General features: G+C 44.9%; 1 protein-coding gene across 1 annotated transcript in view; it reads left to right on the forward strand.

Annotated features, from left to right (window-relative positions):
• NUFIP1 (nuclear FMR1 interacting protein 1) overlaps positions 1-18,345 on the forward strand; it is a 211,357-nt gene that overhangs the window by 88,949 nt on the left and 104,063 nt on the right. Inside the window, exons 4-5 of the mRNA XM_063952833.1 lie at positions 1,061-1,123; positions 10,175-10,251. Coding sequence (XP_063808903.1) covers positions 1,061-1,123; positions 10,175-10,251 — 140 coding nt within the window. The remainder of the gene's footprint in view (positions 1-1,060; positions 1,124-10,174; positions 10,252-18,345) is intronic.

The following is an 18,345-nucleotide window of genomic DNA, read 5'->3' on the forward strand; positions in this document are numbered from 1 at the left end:
TCGCCACTGCGTTATTCAAATCAAGCAGGCCTCAGTTTAACAGTACGGCGGTTGAGTGGAGACTGTTAAAACAAAAAGAACTTTCTGATCAAGTAATTCTGGTCCTCCTACAGGCAATTCAAAACCTTCTCACAACTGTAGTATAGATTCTGGGAAAGTTTGGTAAGTCCGACGTTGAAAGTAGAGACTTCACAATGGCTTAATGATAAATATTTGGTGTGAGTATTCTGCTGGACAGGAGACTAGCAGAAGAAGACTTAATTATAAGAATATGTTAAGAAATAAGAATTTGTCCACAGATTACATCATTTATAGTCCTATGGGATCGAAATTTATATTGAATACCCTGATGTCCTCTCTGTTTAGGGAGCACCTCTGCAATTCCTGACCTGCAATGTGGTGTTCTTAATTGTGATCACATCAGCCAGGGCAGTGAGTGAATTAGAAGTTCTATGGGCAGAAGAGTAATGCCTCTCTGCCTATTCACAGTGAAGGCGTTATTTTAAGTCTGTTTTTACCCTAATTCTTTTTTTACAAATGCTTGTTTCTTGTACACTCATTATTTTTGGGCACTAATGGTGCAAGCTTTTCTATTGCAGTTTTGTCTCAGTTTTGATCCTGTAAACTAAACTTTTCCTTTTGCCTTTCTTGGATAACATTCAGGGGGTGATTCCATTGTTTATTGGGGCGCCCAAAGTAACGAGTGCCCATTGGAGTAATTCACTTGTTGCTCCTAATAGGGGTCCCATAACTTTTTAACTGCTAGCTGAAATTAGTGCGCTATATTTTTATTTATTTTTATTTTTTCTGTAACTTTTCTGTATTTTTGATATTCAAGAGTTAGTCGAGTGGATGTTGGGTATGAGGTAAGGACTATTACATGGTTTGTTTGTTTTTTCCTGCTTTGCTTTATATTGTCTTTTATAAATCTGTCAAAATGTGTCAGAATAATTGTTAAAAATGGTAAAGATATCCTATAACAGATGTATATGAAAGCAGGATAAAATACTGATTTTTATTTTAAAACACTATTGAAATAGTGACCTTTTGACTTTTACAGTGTGAAGTGGAAGACTGCAATTTCAGAGCCCATGAGAAACTGGTACAATTTCACTGGAAAAGTGTAAGTCACAGGAATTCCTTGTATGGCCTAGCCTTTTCCATATATGTGCCACCTGCTTGGTATGCAATTTGTATAATGGACAGCAAGTGAATGTAAAGGCTGCGTAGCCAGTAAAATGTGCTTAATGTCCAGTTACGGACACATGAAATTTACAATTATTGTTTTAAATGACATTATACATGCTCTCATTTGTACATGCATTTACCATGCTTTAAACATCAGTGCATATGCAGCATAAGTGACTGGAGTTTGTAGTCGGTGGTCAAAGCTCCTAGTTCAGAGTTTTGCAAACTACGCCATTACATTGCAGGTTTTAAGGATATCCATGCTTAAAACTGGTGATTTAATTAGTAAATAGAAATGAGCAATATAAAATTACTCCAATAGAGAGCGCTTAAAGTTTTTTTTGGTTTTTTTTCAGCATTAATAAAATGTATTTTGTCCAGCCAGGCCATACTAATAAATTACAATATTAAACAAGTGTTTAGTATAGACCTGCAATTTTTTTTTAATCCCACTCCAGTTATTGCAGGGTTCCACTTCCTTGTATAACTATTATAACATGAATTAGTGTCCCACCGGACTATTCGTGTGATGATCACAAATTTCTGTAGCCTGCGATATGCTACAACCTCCCACTTTCAACAAGCTTTGATCTCACCAGTTCCATTACCAGCCGTCTCAACAGTGAAGTCTAATGTCTCTATGCATCTGGTTGGCCATGGGTGATTATAGAGTCCTTTTAGTTCCAGGAGCTGGAGGGAGGTCGCGGCTAACACACTGTCCGTCACAGTGTTAAAGGTCCGTGATTATCCGGGGGAACCCAGCAGGTAGTGGGGGATTGCGGTAATCCTTGACGCGTTTCACCGCCGTCAACCTCTGGCGGTTTCTTCAGAAGGATTAGTCCGGTGGGACACTAATCCATATTATAACATCCATACATGACTATACAAGGAATTGGAGCTCTTTAATAACTGGAGTGGGATTAAGAGCATTTGCGGTTCTACATTAAACACTTGTTTAATATTGTATTTTATTATATGTCCTGGCTTGACAAAATACATTTTATTATTGTTCAAAAATAAAAACTTTTTAAGCACTGTCTAATGGAGTAATTTTATATTGCTCATTTCTATTTGCTAAATTTATGTGACCTGCTAAGTCACTATTGGGAGCTGCTTGTAAGAAGTATCACTAATGTGGAGTTGTTTTTTCTTATTTTAAAGAGATATATCCTTACGTCTGAATATCCTATATATTGATTTAATTAGTACCTCAGTCAATTTGGTTTAACCATCTGGACTTAAGAAAAGCATGGACATTAAAACCTGGGCTGTAATGGAGGAGTTTGGAGACACTGGCCTAGATTATTGTGTATTGTAGTGACGTAGGGGGAAATTCAGTTACCAGCGAAACCACATTTTTGTGGTAAAAAGACATGAAATTACCGGAAATTGTGGTAAAAAGATGAAAAATTACAGCGAATCGCAGTGATTTCACCAAACGACTATTCATTTGTCCGCGAAAACGTTTTGGCTCTAATTTTACCGATAATTTAAATTCAACAACTCTGAGCAGGTGATAAACTTGGGGAAAATCCCTATTTTAAGTTAAAAATTTCGAGATTTGGTTATGAACCCCCGGGACAACCCCCTGAATGACTAATTAAGCACTTAGAAGTTTTTATTATTTATAATTGCCTAGTATATTATGTCATTTTTGGGGTAAAAGTGCAAAATGATGGACATTGGGGTACAAGGTATGGGATAGGCATATTTGGGTGCTTTATGAGTGGGACAAGTGTTTTTAGGCTTGCAGATGGGAGTAATCGGCCTTTATTTTTATTTTTTCCCTCCTTTTTCCTTTTTTTTTTTTTTTTTTTAAGCCTCCTAAAATGACCCAAATGTGTACTTTTACCAATTTTTATGTGATTTTGCCACTAATTTATTAACACCCCCCCCCCCCCCCCCCCCCCTCCTCTTAATGTCTGATGGTTGTAATTTCACTGCAGTGTGTCGGGATAGTAGTGTTCAATATAAAATATATGGCAAATTTTCTTCTAAACCAGGCAGAAACCTCAGCAGCTTTATAGCAGATAATCAGTGACGATCTTGTAGAGAGCTCTGTAAGGCACATGCCATGTTGCAAAGCTGTTAAACAAAATACAACATGGCTTAGAACAAGATTGTAAAGTGTTAGATTTTTTTCTTCGACATTTTTATAATCTGGTCTATTTTAAAAGTGCGTGACTGCAGGTTTTCATATTAATGTAGACCTAAAAAAAATGTGCTCCGATAGCGTAGATTGAAGTTCATTTTATCACCTTGTTTTGAATGTGAGAAAATTTTTTGTTTTTTAAAAAACAAATAAATAGTTGATAGTATGTCAAGTGTAGGAAGCAATGTTTCTGGAAAGGCGTGTAGTAGGATCCGATAGCAGTCGATATTACTGTTTATAGCAGGCATACCCAACCTCAGTCCTCCAGCCACACAAACAGTCGAGGTTTTAGTGATGTCCATGCTTAAGCAGAAGTGGCTTGAATAGTATTAGTATTTTGATGTATCCATCTGTGCTGAAGCCTGGATATCCCCTAAAACCTGCACTGTTAGTGTGCCTTGAGGTTGGGAATGCCTGGTTTATAGTATTCCACCATTTTTTATTTATTTTTAATGCCTGCCAGTGTCCTAGTTTCCAGTGAACTTTAGGGAAGAGATGAAATGTTTTCTATTGTCTTTTGTGGCAACAGTGATCTCTGGAGGCCAATATAAGGTACTACAACTCATTAAATATCTACTCAAGTATATTTGTAAAACAAATATTAATTTCTACTTTTCTATATAATGCCAGTAATACTCCATTACCACCTAGATTTCCTCTCCTCCTGGAATACAGGGGGCTGTACCATGCAGCCATTTATTACATGGATCAATTAATTTAACAGCCCTGGCAGAGAATAGGGACCATGTTGCACAAAGAGTGGGAGTTTACATGAGCTCAAAGACTCATAAAAACATGAATCCATTCTATGAACAGTCCGCCAGTTTACTCACCGATATCATAAAATATAGTAGGTATATTATTGGGGACAATATTTGATCATTATTGCTTCTCTTCGGGCATAGCATTTGTTCTACATATGTTAGGAGCCTATCCTCAGATGTATCCGTATATTATAATATTTCACTAAGCATCCCCTTACCCTGCCGTATGGGGTCTCTCACCTTGCATCCCTACCGTGGAACTCCTGCATTAGCTCAGATATGGTATACTGGCAGACGGGATGCCGGCTGTCAGTATAGCGACAGTAGCATCCTGTCTACCGGTTTCCGGGCAGCAAGTCTCGCTGCGCTCACCATGCTTTGGGCCCGGTGGAGAACTTCACTCGCCACAGGTTCTATTCCCACTCTGTTGGTGGCGTGAACCCACAACCCTATGAAAACGGGGCGGATGTCGGAATTACGGCCGTCGGTAAAATGCTGGCTGTTGGGATTCCGGCGTCTGTCTTCTGAACGCCGGGATCCTGACAGCCGATATTTTAACTGCATTCCCCCATACTGACACTGGGGAGCACTTGCTTAGCTTCTTCTATCCTCTTATGGTGAACACCCACCTACCTTTCTTCCAGCCTTGAATATCTTACAGTGGTTTCTATTTTTTGTGGCCGTTTTGGTTAGCTGCTTCTTGTATAGCTACAGCCTCAGTCTCATTCAGGGACTGGTGAGAATTGACACCACTTGACGTTTGGTCCAGCATGTATTGTGTTCTAATATTCCATGTATTTTGATGTTACTGAGCAACCAAGTCAATGCTTGATCAGAAAATGATGGTGTCACCGCTTAATGTCTTTTCTTGGCATGTTTCTTAGTTTGTTTTTTTCATCATGACCTTTTTAATGATACCAAATTCACACAAAGAAATTTGTATCTCTGAAATATAAAAATTACTTTGTCTTTTTTGAAAGGCTCTAATAGAGCAAGGATAGAGATTCTCCATTCAAGCTCTTGTCATTGATCTGTTACAGACTATGGCTTAAAAATACAGTGCTCTTATACAAGTGTGTTAATAAATATACTATTTACCTGCATAGTGTGTTCAACCATAGTACACTTATGTATCCAGTAAATGCCAACCTGGTTTTGCCTTTTTAAAGATTGCCACTTTAAAATAAAATATCTGTCAGTCTCCTCAGGATCTCGTCCGATGGCTGCAATTCCCAGACTATTTAATTTTCTCCTGATTATTTCTTTGGCAATCGGTGACGTTATAATACATGGGTTATTAGTAAACCATAGATGCTAGCACAAACCGCCTAGTGTAATTTTTAGTCATAGGGCGAGACCAATGCAAAGAGACCAAGCTTTGCAAACAGGAAACTTCACGGAGCTTACAGGTCAGAAAAAGAAAAAGAAAAGATTGTGGTGTGGGAGGAGCCTATTGGATGTTCCCAATATAGTGGGTGAAAGTAGGCTAGGTGGGTTTTCCATTTTTTACTGGGTGTTGGTCGCACCCCATATTAAAGTGGGAGCAAGGTATGGATGAATGCTAGTAGGAAAGGGATACATGCCTCATGCAGTAGGTTGGATGGATACAAGATGGGCGCTTTTCATGTGGGAGATTGCAAGCACCATGAGCCCCAGCTGCTGAGCATCAGTGAGAAATTCAAATATCTTTTCACTCCAGTGCTTTACTTTATCAAAGGAACACCTAATCTTCAAGATATTACAAAGAATGTTTTTCATATTCAAGGCTTTGGAAAAAAAAATGTTTTGTCTTCCATGAAGATATTATATTAACAAGAATCTGCGTCGCCCAATTACGGAGTACGTAAACAAATAAGCAAAACAAGAAAATAGTGACTAATAGTGTGTTCACACTAGGCGATGTGCTCTATGAGCAATGTCGCTTAGTGTTTCCCCTCCCTGGCCGGGGTGGTCGGTGGCAGTGCGTGCACACTGAGCAATATGACCATATCGCACAGTGACGTCACGCCGGGCCGTGCATGCAGTTTTTGGACTGCAGTCCAAATTGAGCTGCATGCACGGCCGACAGCAGGGTAGTTATCGACCCGCGGGGCCGTGCATCGCTTGTCATCGTCAACATAAACACTGGCCAATATAGTTAACAACGTCGCTCTGGAAGGGTGAAAATGAGCGACAACGTTTATCTTTCTCAGCAAGTGTTTATGCACCTTTACAGTTCAAGATAATATGGGACAAATACAGGGTATATAAACATAGCTGCATCAGCCGACGACACTGAAATAAGTATCAGCGTGACCGAAAACGGAGGGATTTGGCGCCGTTGAAGGCAGTATGGAGTAGAAGATAGTTTAAGTAAGAGACTGAAAACCACATTATGGCAGAGGGTGCTGCTCGCTAGAGCATTCATTCTAAAGGGGATGGGCAGATAGACAATAGTGAGACAGAGAGGGTAGACAGAGGCCTTTGGGTGAGAGTTTGGTGGAGAGACTAAGGGGGAGCGGTAGAGAATTTCAGAAAAAGGGAGCAGCAGAAGTAGTACAAGGTAATCTGTAGGTAGCAGTGTGCATTAGCAGAGCAAAGATGACGGGCAGCAGTGTAAAGGGACATAAGGCCAGAGATGTAAATAGGAGAGGAGTGGATGATGGCTTTGTAGTTGAGTGTGAGAAGCTTGAATTTAATTTTGAAGGGGAAGGGGAGCCAGTGAAGGACTTGTAAGCGAGGGGAAGATGGACATAATATGTTTGGTGAGGAAGATGAGCCAGGCAGCAGCATTGAGGATAGATTGGTGTGGAGAGACATTTGTCCAGGATGCTAAATAGAAGATTACAGTAGTTCAGTCTGGAGATGACCAGTGAGTAGATAAGGGTCTTAGTGGCACCCTGTGTGAGAAAGGGTTTGATCCTGGAAATATTTTTGAGATGAAACCGCTAGTTTTGTGAAAGGTACTGAATGAGGTTTGAAGGAGAGGGAGGAGTCAAGGATTACTTCAAGACAACACACTTGGGGGCTAGAGGAGATAGTAGTGCCATCAATAATGCAATTGTGGTAGGTGAGGTTGTGCGGGAGGGTGGGAAGCTGATCAGCACAGTCTTAAGGTGTGTACACACGGTAAGATCTTTTCTTCCGATTCTGACTATATAGTCAGAATCGGAAGAAAAGATGGTGCAGATCGCAAGGTGACAGTCACCTTGCGATCCCGATCCGATGCGGATGCGTGGCCCCGCGCGGTCGGCATAGTCCGAAAAAATAGGCTGTGCAGGCAAGTCAATCCTGACTATCTCTATAGAAGAAATAGTCAGGATTGAAACTAAGCCAAAATCGCACAGAACCAGGATCGCAAGCACACTCATTATGTGCTTGCGATACTGGCTAAGTGTCGACCCGGCCCCCCGTCGCACAGTGAGAGTCGGATAAGTCCGAATCTCACCATGTGTACACACCCTTAGACATATTAAGTTTAAGAAAGTGGTGGGACATCCAAGAAGAGATAGCAGAGAGACAATTGGTGATATGAGGGAGGAGAACAGGGGAGGAAAGATAATTTGAGTATCCCTAGTATAGAGATGATATAAGAGTTATTGAGCTCACCTAAAGATGTATAGAGAGAGAAAAGGAGAGGACAAACAACAGTACCTTAGAGTAAAACTACAGTTAGTGGAAGGGAGAGGGGGGACAGGTGGAGTCAAGAGAAGAGGCAGAGAAGGAACGGTCATAAAGGTACGAGAATAGCCAGGACAGGGTAGTATCATGAAGACCAAGGGCGGGGCACGACGACTACTGGGGAGGGCCATGACTTCCTCACCAGATAATTTGGAGAAAGAGGTCAGAGTTGGTTAGAGTGATGGGGTGGCAAGGGAAAGGAGGTGGCTAGTTGCTGATGGTCTGGTGGGATGTGATGTTCTGACGTATGGAGTCAATTTTGGATTTGAAGTAAGTGGCAAAGTCAAGAGCATAGCGTGAGGAGGGGAGATGAGGTGGACAGAGGAGGGAGCGGACAGTGACAAAGAGGAGCCGTGGGTTTGAAGACTGGGAGGAGATGAGGTTCTTGAAGTATGACTGTTTAGCAAGGGAAAGGGCAGCACTGACGGATGAGAAGTTTGAAATGCAGGAAGTCTGCCTTAGAGCATGATTTCCTCCACTGTTGCTTGGCAGTATGTGAACATTTATTTTTGCAGATATCTGGTGCATTTGGTGTGCCAGGGTTGAGTTGTTGATCTGCGAGGGCGAAAAGTGGTCGGTGGAGCAGCAGAAGTAAGGGATGCATTGTAGAGAAAAGTGACTTGTTCAGGGCATGAGAGAGAGAAGTGATCAGCTGGAACAGGTGTATAGCATGGACCTCAATTGCACAGACTGTAAGGGACGGTTCAACACCACCTCCTTGGCGACCCCCGGGTCCTGGTTGAGCGAGAATGCAGCAGGGATAGTGGTGTCAGAGGGGGTAATACAGGTTTCCGTAATGGATAGGCGATGCAGTGAGTTGGAGATGAAAAGGTCATGGCTGGGGACCAGTTTGCTACAAACCGATCTGGCATTCCGGAGGGCACAGGAAAGGGGGTGTTAGTTTGTGGGAGAGATGTGAATGAGATAATCAGGGTTGCTGTAGTGTTGAGGTGAGATTCATTTGGATGGCAGGGATAAAGCAGGTGTAGTGTTGGTGCGGGCTCCTAAACTAGGAGAGGAAACTGCAGGGAGGGAGTAGTGTGATGCTGATGGAGGTGAGAAGAAGTGACATGGAAATGAAGGAGGGAACAGGGCTGAGTGGTGGAGTAGTAGGGGCATGGTGGGGCAGAGGTGAATGGAAGTAGACGGAAAACAGGAGTGGAGAGAGTAGGAGACTATCCGGGGAAGGATAGAAGTGGGACGAGGGGGCAAAATAAAGGATTAGGTAGACAGAGAGTGATGGGGAGGGTTGATGAAAATATGTACATAGTATGCATGAGGTAAATGGGCAGTAAAAAAAAATTGCAAATAGGAATGGAGTAATCAGTATGGTTGACCGGCGCAGGGGATCCCGGTGTTCATAATACCAACTCCTGGGTCCCAATGCTCAAAATCCTGACAGGGGTGAGTAGAGGCTTTTTCCCCCTTTCACCTATTCCCTAACAGTCAGGTCCACTAGCCTAAACTAACCTCCCCCTTTTAGTGCCTGAACCTAATTACCCCCCCGTAGGTGCCTAAACCTAACCTCCCATCACCGCTGCTTAAACCTGACTCTCTCTCCCCTGAAGCCTGATGCTAATCTCCCCGGAGGTGCCTTACCCCCAGGGTGGTGACTAATCCTAACGTCCCTCCCCCCCTTTCCGTCCCTAAACCAATCCACCAGCTGTTGTAACAGTCAGGATGCCGGTGTTGGTCTCCTTCCCTTTCGGAGTTCCGGCGTCGGGATTCCAATAGGCGTTGGTATTTCGGCTGCCGGGATCCCGACAGCCGGCATGTTCACCGCATCCTGGAATGGAGACTGTATTGTAGAGACAGAACAGTAGAAGTACATTTAAAAGTACAGTGTTGGTAAATGTGTATGTTCAGTGACAATAATATAATTCAAGCAAAATAAAGTGAAGGTTATAAGGTTTTTTATAGTAGATTGTTAGAATTGAGAGGTTGTGAGAGTAGGAAAAAAGCAATGGTAATGTAGAGAGGACGTTCAAATATATGTAAAAGCAAAATTACATTGGTACAGCTCAGAATTCAGATGTTTATGGTAAACTAAAAGCATAAATATGAGTAGTTGCAGATGAAGTGGAGAGGGATTGCAGCGTTCTGAACCCAAATTTAAGTCCAGGTTACTCAGACTGGAGTTTTTTTGTGTGTAGAGTAAGTGGACTTGCATTTGTTTGAAAGTAGTCCTTCAGTATTCCAGACTTTGGGTAGAATGTTATTCTGTTTTTTCTTTGTTTAACGAACATCATACATGCTTTTCCAGAAGAGGTTTCGTTACAGTTAGAAATGCAGTATTGAGCACCTCTTGCACATGGTAAAATTCTTCAGACTAGCAGTATTTCTACCTCCCAGTTATAAAATAAGGGTCTTGTTATGGCTTAGATTGCTTACTTAAATATATATGTTCTAGATGCATGGACCTGGAGCTAAGAGAATAAAACTGGACACACCAGAAGAAATTGTGAAGTGGAGGGAAGAGAGACGCAAGTAAGTTCACTGCTCTTCTAACTGTGCTAAGGAAATAAAAGTACCTCTGTAACATACACACTTAACGGAATATGGGCCATATTCAATTGCGGTCGAATTGCCGCAAATGTCGAAAAACGGGGCATTTTCGACAAAAAAAACGGATTCGACAATGCAATACAGTACTTTTCGACAAAAAAAAACGGCCGTTTCAGATTCGACTTTTTGCAATTCGACAGTTGTCAAATTCGACATGTCTGCAATGATAAATATGCGGCTTTTCGACAAAAGTATATTCAATTGAAGAATGTCGATTCGACAACAGTGCTTTTCGACAGTCATTTTCGTCAATTTCAGTCCGCCTCATTTTGCTGGCGTGATCTAATAAAATTTTTTAAAAACATGTTTGTTTCTCTAACGTCCTAGTGGATGCTGGGGACTCCGTCAGGACCATGGGGGGGTAGCGGCTCCGCAGGAGACAGGGCACAAAAGCAAGCTTTTAGGATCACATGGTGTGTACTGGCTCCTCCCCCCATGACCCTCCTCCAAGCCTCAGTTAGGTTTTTGTGCCCGGCCGAGAAGGGTGCAATCTAGGTGGCTCTCTTAAAGAGTTACTTAGAAAAAGTTTTTAGGTTCTTTATTTTCAGTGAGTCCTGCTGGCAACAGGCTCACTGCATCGAGGGACTTAGGGGAGAGATTTTCAACTCACCTGCGTGCAGGATGGATTGGATTCTTAGGCTACTGGACATAGCTCCAGAGGGAGTCGGAACACAGGGCTCGCCCTGGGGTTCGTCCCGGAGCCGCGCCGCCGACCCCCCTTGCAGACGCTGAAGATGAAGAGGTCCGGAACCAGGCGGCAGAAGACTCTCAGTCTTCATCAGGTAGCGCACAGCACTGCAGCTGTGCGCCATTGTTGTCAGCACACTTCACACAGCGGTCACGGAGGGTGCAGGGCGCTGGGGGGGGGCGCCCTGGGCAGCAATGTATAATACCTGTATGGCGAAAAATACATCACATATAGCCCTTGAGGCTATATGGATGTATTTAACCCCTGCCAGATATCTAAAACTCCGGAGAAGAAGCCCGCCGAAAAGGGGGCGGGGCCTATTCTCCTCAGCACACAGCGCCATTTTCCCTCACAGAAAGGCTGGTGGGAAGGCTCCCATGCTCTCCCCTGCACTGCACTACAGAAACAGGGTTAAAACAGAGAGGGGGGGCACTGATTTGGCGATATGTATATATATTAAAATGCTATAAGGGAGGAACACTTATATAAAGGTTGTCCCTGGATAATTATAGCGTTTTGGTGTGTGCTGGCAAACTCTCCCTCTGTCTCCCCAAAGGGCTAGTGGGTCCTGTCCTCTATCAGAGCATTCCCTATGTGTGTGCTGTATGTCGGTACGTGTGTGTCGACATGTATGAGGAAAATATTGGTGAGGAGGCGGAGCAAATTGCCTGTAATGGTGATGTCACTCTCTAGGGAGTCGACACCGGAATGTATGGCTTATTTATGGAAATTACGTGACAATGTCAACACGCTGCAAGCCGGTTGACGACATGAGAGGGCCGGCGAACAAATTAGTATCTGTCCAGGCGTCTCAAACACCGTCAGGGGCTGTAAAATGCCCATTTACCTCAGTCGGTCGACACAGACCCAGACACGGACACTGATTTCAGCTCAGACCCGCTCAGACAGCTCAGACCCGCACAGCCAATCAGGAGAGTGCCACGATGTGGCGCTCCCTGATTGGCTCAAGGGACCCTCTTTGACAGCAGTCACGGGGGGTCCCGCCAGTCGGGGAAAGGGGTCCCATGTGTAAACATGGGACCCCTTTCAGTGCGTGGATCGGGTTTTGCGTTTTATTATTTTGCCAAGTACGTGGATTACAAGCAGAAGAGGACCGATCTACACAGGGTTTTTGTGAGTATAATTTTATTTACAGGTAACCCATGGATTCTACTGGTGAAGAGGACCGAGCCTCGTGTCAACATAGGTAAGTATGTGTGTGTCGGTGTGCATGTATGTAATAAAGTTATACTGTCACGGTGTGTGTGTGTACTGTTTTTATTTGGGTATTTTTTTGCAGTAGAACTACAGGTACCAGCGGGCCTGTTTCCCCCCCCCGCATGCTGGTACTTGTGGTTCTCCAAGTACCAGCTTGTGGGGGAGGCTTGCTGGGACTTGTAGTTCTGCTACAAAAAACAATATTCTTTATTTTGACACTTGGCTATCAGACTCCCATCCGCCGCCCTTGGATGGGGAGTGGACAGCCTCAGGCTTCACCCCTGGCCCTTGGGTGGCTGGAGGGGGGGACCCCTTGATTTAAGGGGTCCCCACTCCTCCAAGGTACCCCGGCCAGGGGTGACTAGTTGGGGATTTAATGCCACGGCCGCAGGGACTGGTATAAAAGTGTCCCCCGGCTGTGGCATTATCTCTCTAGCTAGTGGAGCCCGGTGCTGATGTGAAAAATACGGGGGACCCCTACGTCTTTTGTCCCTCATATTTTTTGCACCAGGACCGGACGCAGATCCCGGTGCTGGTTGTTAAAATATGGGTGATCCCCTGTCATTTTTTTTCACATATTTTTACAACCAGGACTGGCTCAAAGAGCCCGAGGCTGGTTATGCTTAGGAGGGGGGACCCCACGCAGTTTTTTCCCGGATTTTTTTAAACACTTTTGTGCCGTACATGAAGTCGAATCCAGGACGCACACTATCCGTCAATTGGTCCGTTTTTCGACAGCGGGACTGTCGAATCCGTTTTTTATTGAATATGTCGAATTCGGATCCCAGCGGGAGGGTGTCTGACTGTCGAATTAAAAAACGGTCAAATTCCAGCCGGAATTCGACCGCAATTGCATATACCCCTATGAATACTCTCATGATTATTACTTTGGCTGGGTTACACCAGCGATGGTGTACTATGATTGAACACCTGCAAATGCACTGCATTGTATTCTTCTCTTCCCTAGTGTGCACACTCTCTGTTACACGGTTAGCTACATAGTGTAGTAATCCTGTAAAGAGAGCAGTTGGACAGAAGACGTACTCTATAGTTTATAAATGTTCCTTGCTGACTATTCAGTATTGTGCCTTTATATAGTCACATAACTTCTATCACAATTTTATGTTCTTTTACATTAAGAATGCATATGTAATAAATACGTAGTTTTATAATATTGTGCCGAATAACTTTATAATTGACAAGTTAGAACTTGTCAATTTATGAAGTTTATTTTCACAGTGCCAAGATTTCGTGGCAACAGACAGCTCTCTGCCACAGGATCTGAAGGATCCTAATAGCTTTCAAAGCATAATGAATGGTTGTCAAATACCAAACTGCAGCAGCCCCAACCATAGCAGCTGTAAATCACATGAGCTACAAACTGTGACCAAATTCCAGCTGCATTCTAACGGTAGTGCACCAACTAGCAGTCCTGTTACCTACCAGTAGCAATGGTAGACTTGATGATGACTACATGAAATGGTAAGAACATTAAAGTCCATTCTTTAATTGTTATTTATATATGTTCCTCCTTACTATAATCAATATATTATGACTTTAAATGTGTTCAAAATGCATTCTTAACTAATAGATAAATAATGTATTTTTTCTTTAAGAATGCAAAGGGGACCACCCTTTGGGTCTCTGCAATCTGTTAGTGCTATGACCTTTGGGGAGGTGGCATCCCTTCAGCAACTTCCTTAGGCAAACCCATCAGAAGGAACACAGCAGTGCCAGATTAAGGTCCACATGGGCCTGGAGCTGAAATTTATGAAAGGCCTGTTGTGTGCTGCTCAGTGGATGTGATTAGCGCCACAGAGAATGTCTCCCTGTGTGGGCGGGGGGTGCGGGGTCACAGAGCAGGAACCCAGTGACCAGCTAACCGGAGAGATTTCACCGCTCTACACAACATTATTATGCTACCTACATATACTGCATTCCTGCACTATATCACTACGCTAAGTCCCATTTCTCTAACGTCCTAAGTGGATGCTGGGGACTCCGTAAGGACCATGGGGAATAGCGGCTCCGCAGGAGACTGGGCACATCTAAAGAAAGCTTTAGGACTATCTGGTGTGCACTGGCTCCTCCCCCTATGACCCTCCTCCAAGCTTCAGTTAGATCTCTGTGCCCGAACGAGAAGGGTGCACACTAGGGGCTCTCCTGAGCTTCTTAGTGAAAGTTTTAGTTTAGGTTTTTTATTTTCAGTGAGACCTGCTGGCAACAGGCTCACTGCAACGAGGGACTAAGGGGAGAAGAAGCGAACTCACCTGCGTGCAGAGTGGATTGGGCTTCTTAGGCTACTGGACATTAGCTCCAGAGGGACGATCACAGGCCCAGCTTGGATGGGTCCCAGAGCCGCGCCGCCGGCCCCCTTACAGAGCCAGAAGGCAGAAGAGGTCCGGAAAATCGGCGGCAGAAGACGTCCTGTCTTCAACAAGGTAGCGCACAGCACTGCAGCTGTGCGCCATTGCTCTCAGCACACTCCACACTCCGGTCACTGAGGGTGCAGGGCGCTGGGGGGGGGGCGCCCTGAGACGCAATAATAAACACCTTGGATGGCAAAAAATGCATCACATATAGCTCCTGGGCTATATGGATGCATTTAACCCCTGCCAAAATACATAAAAAAACTGGAGATAAGGCCGCCGATAAGGGGGCGGAGCCTATCTCCTCAGCACACTGGCTCCATTTTCCCTCACAGCTCCGTTGGAGGGAAGCTCCCTGGCTCTCCCCTGCAGTCACTACACTACAGAAAGGGTTAAAAAAGAGAGGGGGGCACAAATTAGGCGCAGTATTAACTATACAGCAGCTATAAGGGGAAAAACACTTATATAAGGTTATCCCTGTATATATATATATATATAGCGCTCTGGTGTGTGCTGGCAAACTCTCCCTCTGTCTCCCCAAAGGGCTGGTGGGGTCCTGTCCTCCTATCAGAGCATTCCCTGTGTGTGTGCTGTATGTCGGTACTTTTGTGTCGACATGTATGAGGAGAAAAATGATGTGGAGACGGAGCAGATTGCCTGTAATAGTGATGTCACCCCCTAGGGGGTCGACACCTGAGTGGATGAACTGTTGGAAGAAATTACGTGACAGTGTCAGCTCTGTATAGAAGACAGTGGTTGACATGAGACAGCCGGCTACTCAGCTTGTGCCTGTCCAGACGTCTCATAGGCCGTCAGGGGCTATAAAGCGCCCGTTACCTCAGATGGCAGACATAGACGCCGACACGGATACTGACTCCAGTGTCGACGGTGAAGAGACAAATGTGACTTCCAGTAGGGCCACACGTTACATGATTGAGGCAATGAAAAATGTTTTACACACTTCTGATAATACGAGTACCACCAAAAAGGGGTATTATGTTCGGTGAGGAAAAACTACCTGTAGTTTTCCTGAATCTGAGAAATTAAATGAGGTGTGTGTGATGATGCGTGGGTTTCCCCCGATAACAACTGATAATTTCTAAAATGTTATTGGCATTATATCCTTTCCCGCCAGAGGTTAGGGTGCGTTGGGAAACACCCCCTAGGGTGGATAAAGCGCTCACACGCTTGTAAGGGCTCTATCCTCTCCTGAGATGGCCGCCCTTAAGGATCCTGCTAATAGAAAGCAGGAGGGTATCCTAAAATGTATTTACACACATACTGGTGTTATACTGCGGCCAGCAATCGCCTCAGCCTGGATGTGCAGTGCTGGGTTGGCGTGGTCGGATTCCCTGACTGAAAATATTGATACCCTAGATAGGGACAGTATATTTTTGCCTATAGAGCATTTGAAAGATGCATTTCTATATATGCGTGATGCACAGCGGAATATTTGCCGACTGGCATCAAGTCTAAGTGCGTTGTCCATTTCTACCAGTAGAGGGTTATGGACACATCAGTGGTCAGGTGATGCGTATTCCAAACGGCATTTGGAAGTATTGCCTTATTAAGGGGAGGAGTTATTTGGGGTCGGTCTTTCAGACCTGGTGGCCACGGCAACAGCTGGGAAATCCACGTTTGTACCCCAGGTCGCCTCTCAACATGAGAAGACGCCGTATTATCAGGCGCAGTCTTTTCGTGGATAAGCGGCCAAAAGGTTCCTCATTTCTGCCCCGTGACAGAGGGAGAGGAAAAAGGCTGCAGAAATCAGCCAGTTCCCAGGAACAGAAACCCTCTCCCGCCTCTGCCAAGCCCTCAGTATACGCTGGGGCTTTACAAGCAGAATCAGGCACGGTGGGGGGCCCGTCTCAATGAATTTCAGCGCGCAGTGGGCTCACTCGCAAGTAGACCCCTGGATCCTTCAGGTGATATCTCAGGGGTACAAATTAGAATTTGAGACGTCTCCCCCTCGCCGTTTCCTAAAGTCGGCTTTACCGATGTCTCCTTCTGACAGGGAGACTGTTTTGGAAGCCATTCACAAGCTGTATTCCCAGCAGGTGATAATCAAGATACCCCTTCTGCAACAGGGAACGGGGTATTATTCCACACTGTTGTGGTACCGAAGCCGGACGGCTCGGTGAGACCGATTCTAAATCTAAAATCTTTGAACACTTACATACAGAGGTTCAAATTCAAGATTGAGTCACTCAGAGCAGTGATTGCGAACCTGGAAGAAGGGGACTACATGATGTCTCGGGACATCAAGGATGCTTACCTTCATGTTAAAATTTACCCTTCTCACCAAGGGTACCTCAGGTTTATGGTACAGAACTGTCACTATCTGTTCAGACGCTGCCGTATGGATGGTCCACGGCACCCCGGGTCTTTACCAAGGTAATGGCCGAAATGATGATATTCCTTCAAAGGAAGGGAATTTTAGTTATCCCTTACTTGGACAATTCCCTGATAAGGGTAAGATCCAGGGAACAGTTGGTGGTCGGTGTAGCACTATCTCAGGTAGTGTTGCTGCAGCACGGTTGGATTCTCAATATTCCAAAATCGCAGCTGGTTCCGACGACTTGTCTTCTGTTCCTAGGGATGATCCTGGACACAGTCCAGAAAAAGGTGTTTCTCCCGGAGGAGAAAGCCAGGGAGTTATCCGAGCTAGTCAGGAACCTCCTAAAACCGAGCCAAGTCTCAGTGCATCAATGCACAAGGGTTCTGGGTAAAATGGTGGCTTCCTACGAAGCAATCCCGTTCGGCAGATTCCACGCAAGAACTTTCCAGTGGGACCTGCTGGTCAAATGGTCCGGGTCGCATCTTCAGATGCATCAGCGGATAACCCTGTCACCAAGGACAAGGGTGTCCCTCCTGTGGTGGTTGCAGAGTGCTCATCTTCTAGAGGGCCGCAGATTCGGCATTCAGGACTGGGTCCTGGTAACCACGGATGCCAGCCTGCAAGGCTGGGGAGCAGTCACACAGGGAAGGAATATCCAGGACTTATGGTCAAGCCTGGAGACATCACTTCATAAATATCCTGAAGCTAAGGGACATTTACAATGCTCTAAGCTTAGCAAGACCTCTGCTTCAAGGTCAGCCGGTGTTGATCCAGTCGGACAACATCACGGCAGTCACCCACATAAACAGGGTGGCACAAGAAGCAGGAGGGCAATGGCAGAAGCTGCAAGGATTCTTCGCTGGGCGGAAAATCATGTGATAGCACTGTCAGCAGTATTCATTCCGGGAGTGGACAACTGGGAAGCAGACTTCCTCAGCACGACCTCCACCCGGGAGAGTGGGGACTTCACCCAGAAGTCTTCCACATGATTATAAACCGTGGGGAAAAACTCGACAGGTATTGCGCCAGGTTCAGGGACCCTCAGGCAATAGCTGTAGACGCTCTGGTAACACCGTGGGTGTACCAGTCAGGGTATGTGTTCCCTCCTCTGCCTCTCATACCCAAGGTACTGAGATTGATAAGATGGAGAGGAGTAAGCACTATATTCGTGGCTCCGGATTGGCCAAGAAGGATTTGGTAACCGGAACTTCAAGAGATGCTCACGGAGGATCCGTGGCCTCTACCTCTAAGAAGGGACCTGCTCCAGCAAGGACCCTGTCTGTTCCAAGACTTACCGCGGCTACGTTTGACGGCATGGCGGTTGAACGCCGGATCCTGAAGGAAAAAAGGCATTCCGGATGAAGTCATCCCTATCCTGATCAAAGCCAGGAAGGATGTTACCG

This window comes from Pseudophryne corroboree, chromosome 2, assembly GCF_028390025.1.
Source record: "Pseudophryne corroboree isolate aPseCor3 chromosome 2, aPseCor3.hap2, whole genome shotgun sequence".
NCBI lineage: Eukaryota > Metazoa > Chordata > Amphibia > Anura > Myobatrachidae > Pseudophryne > Pseudophryne corroboree.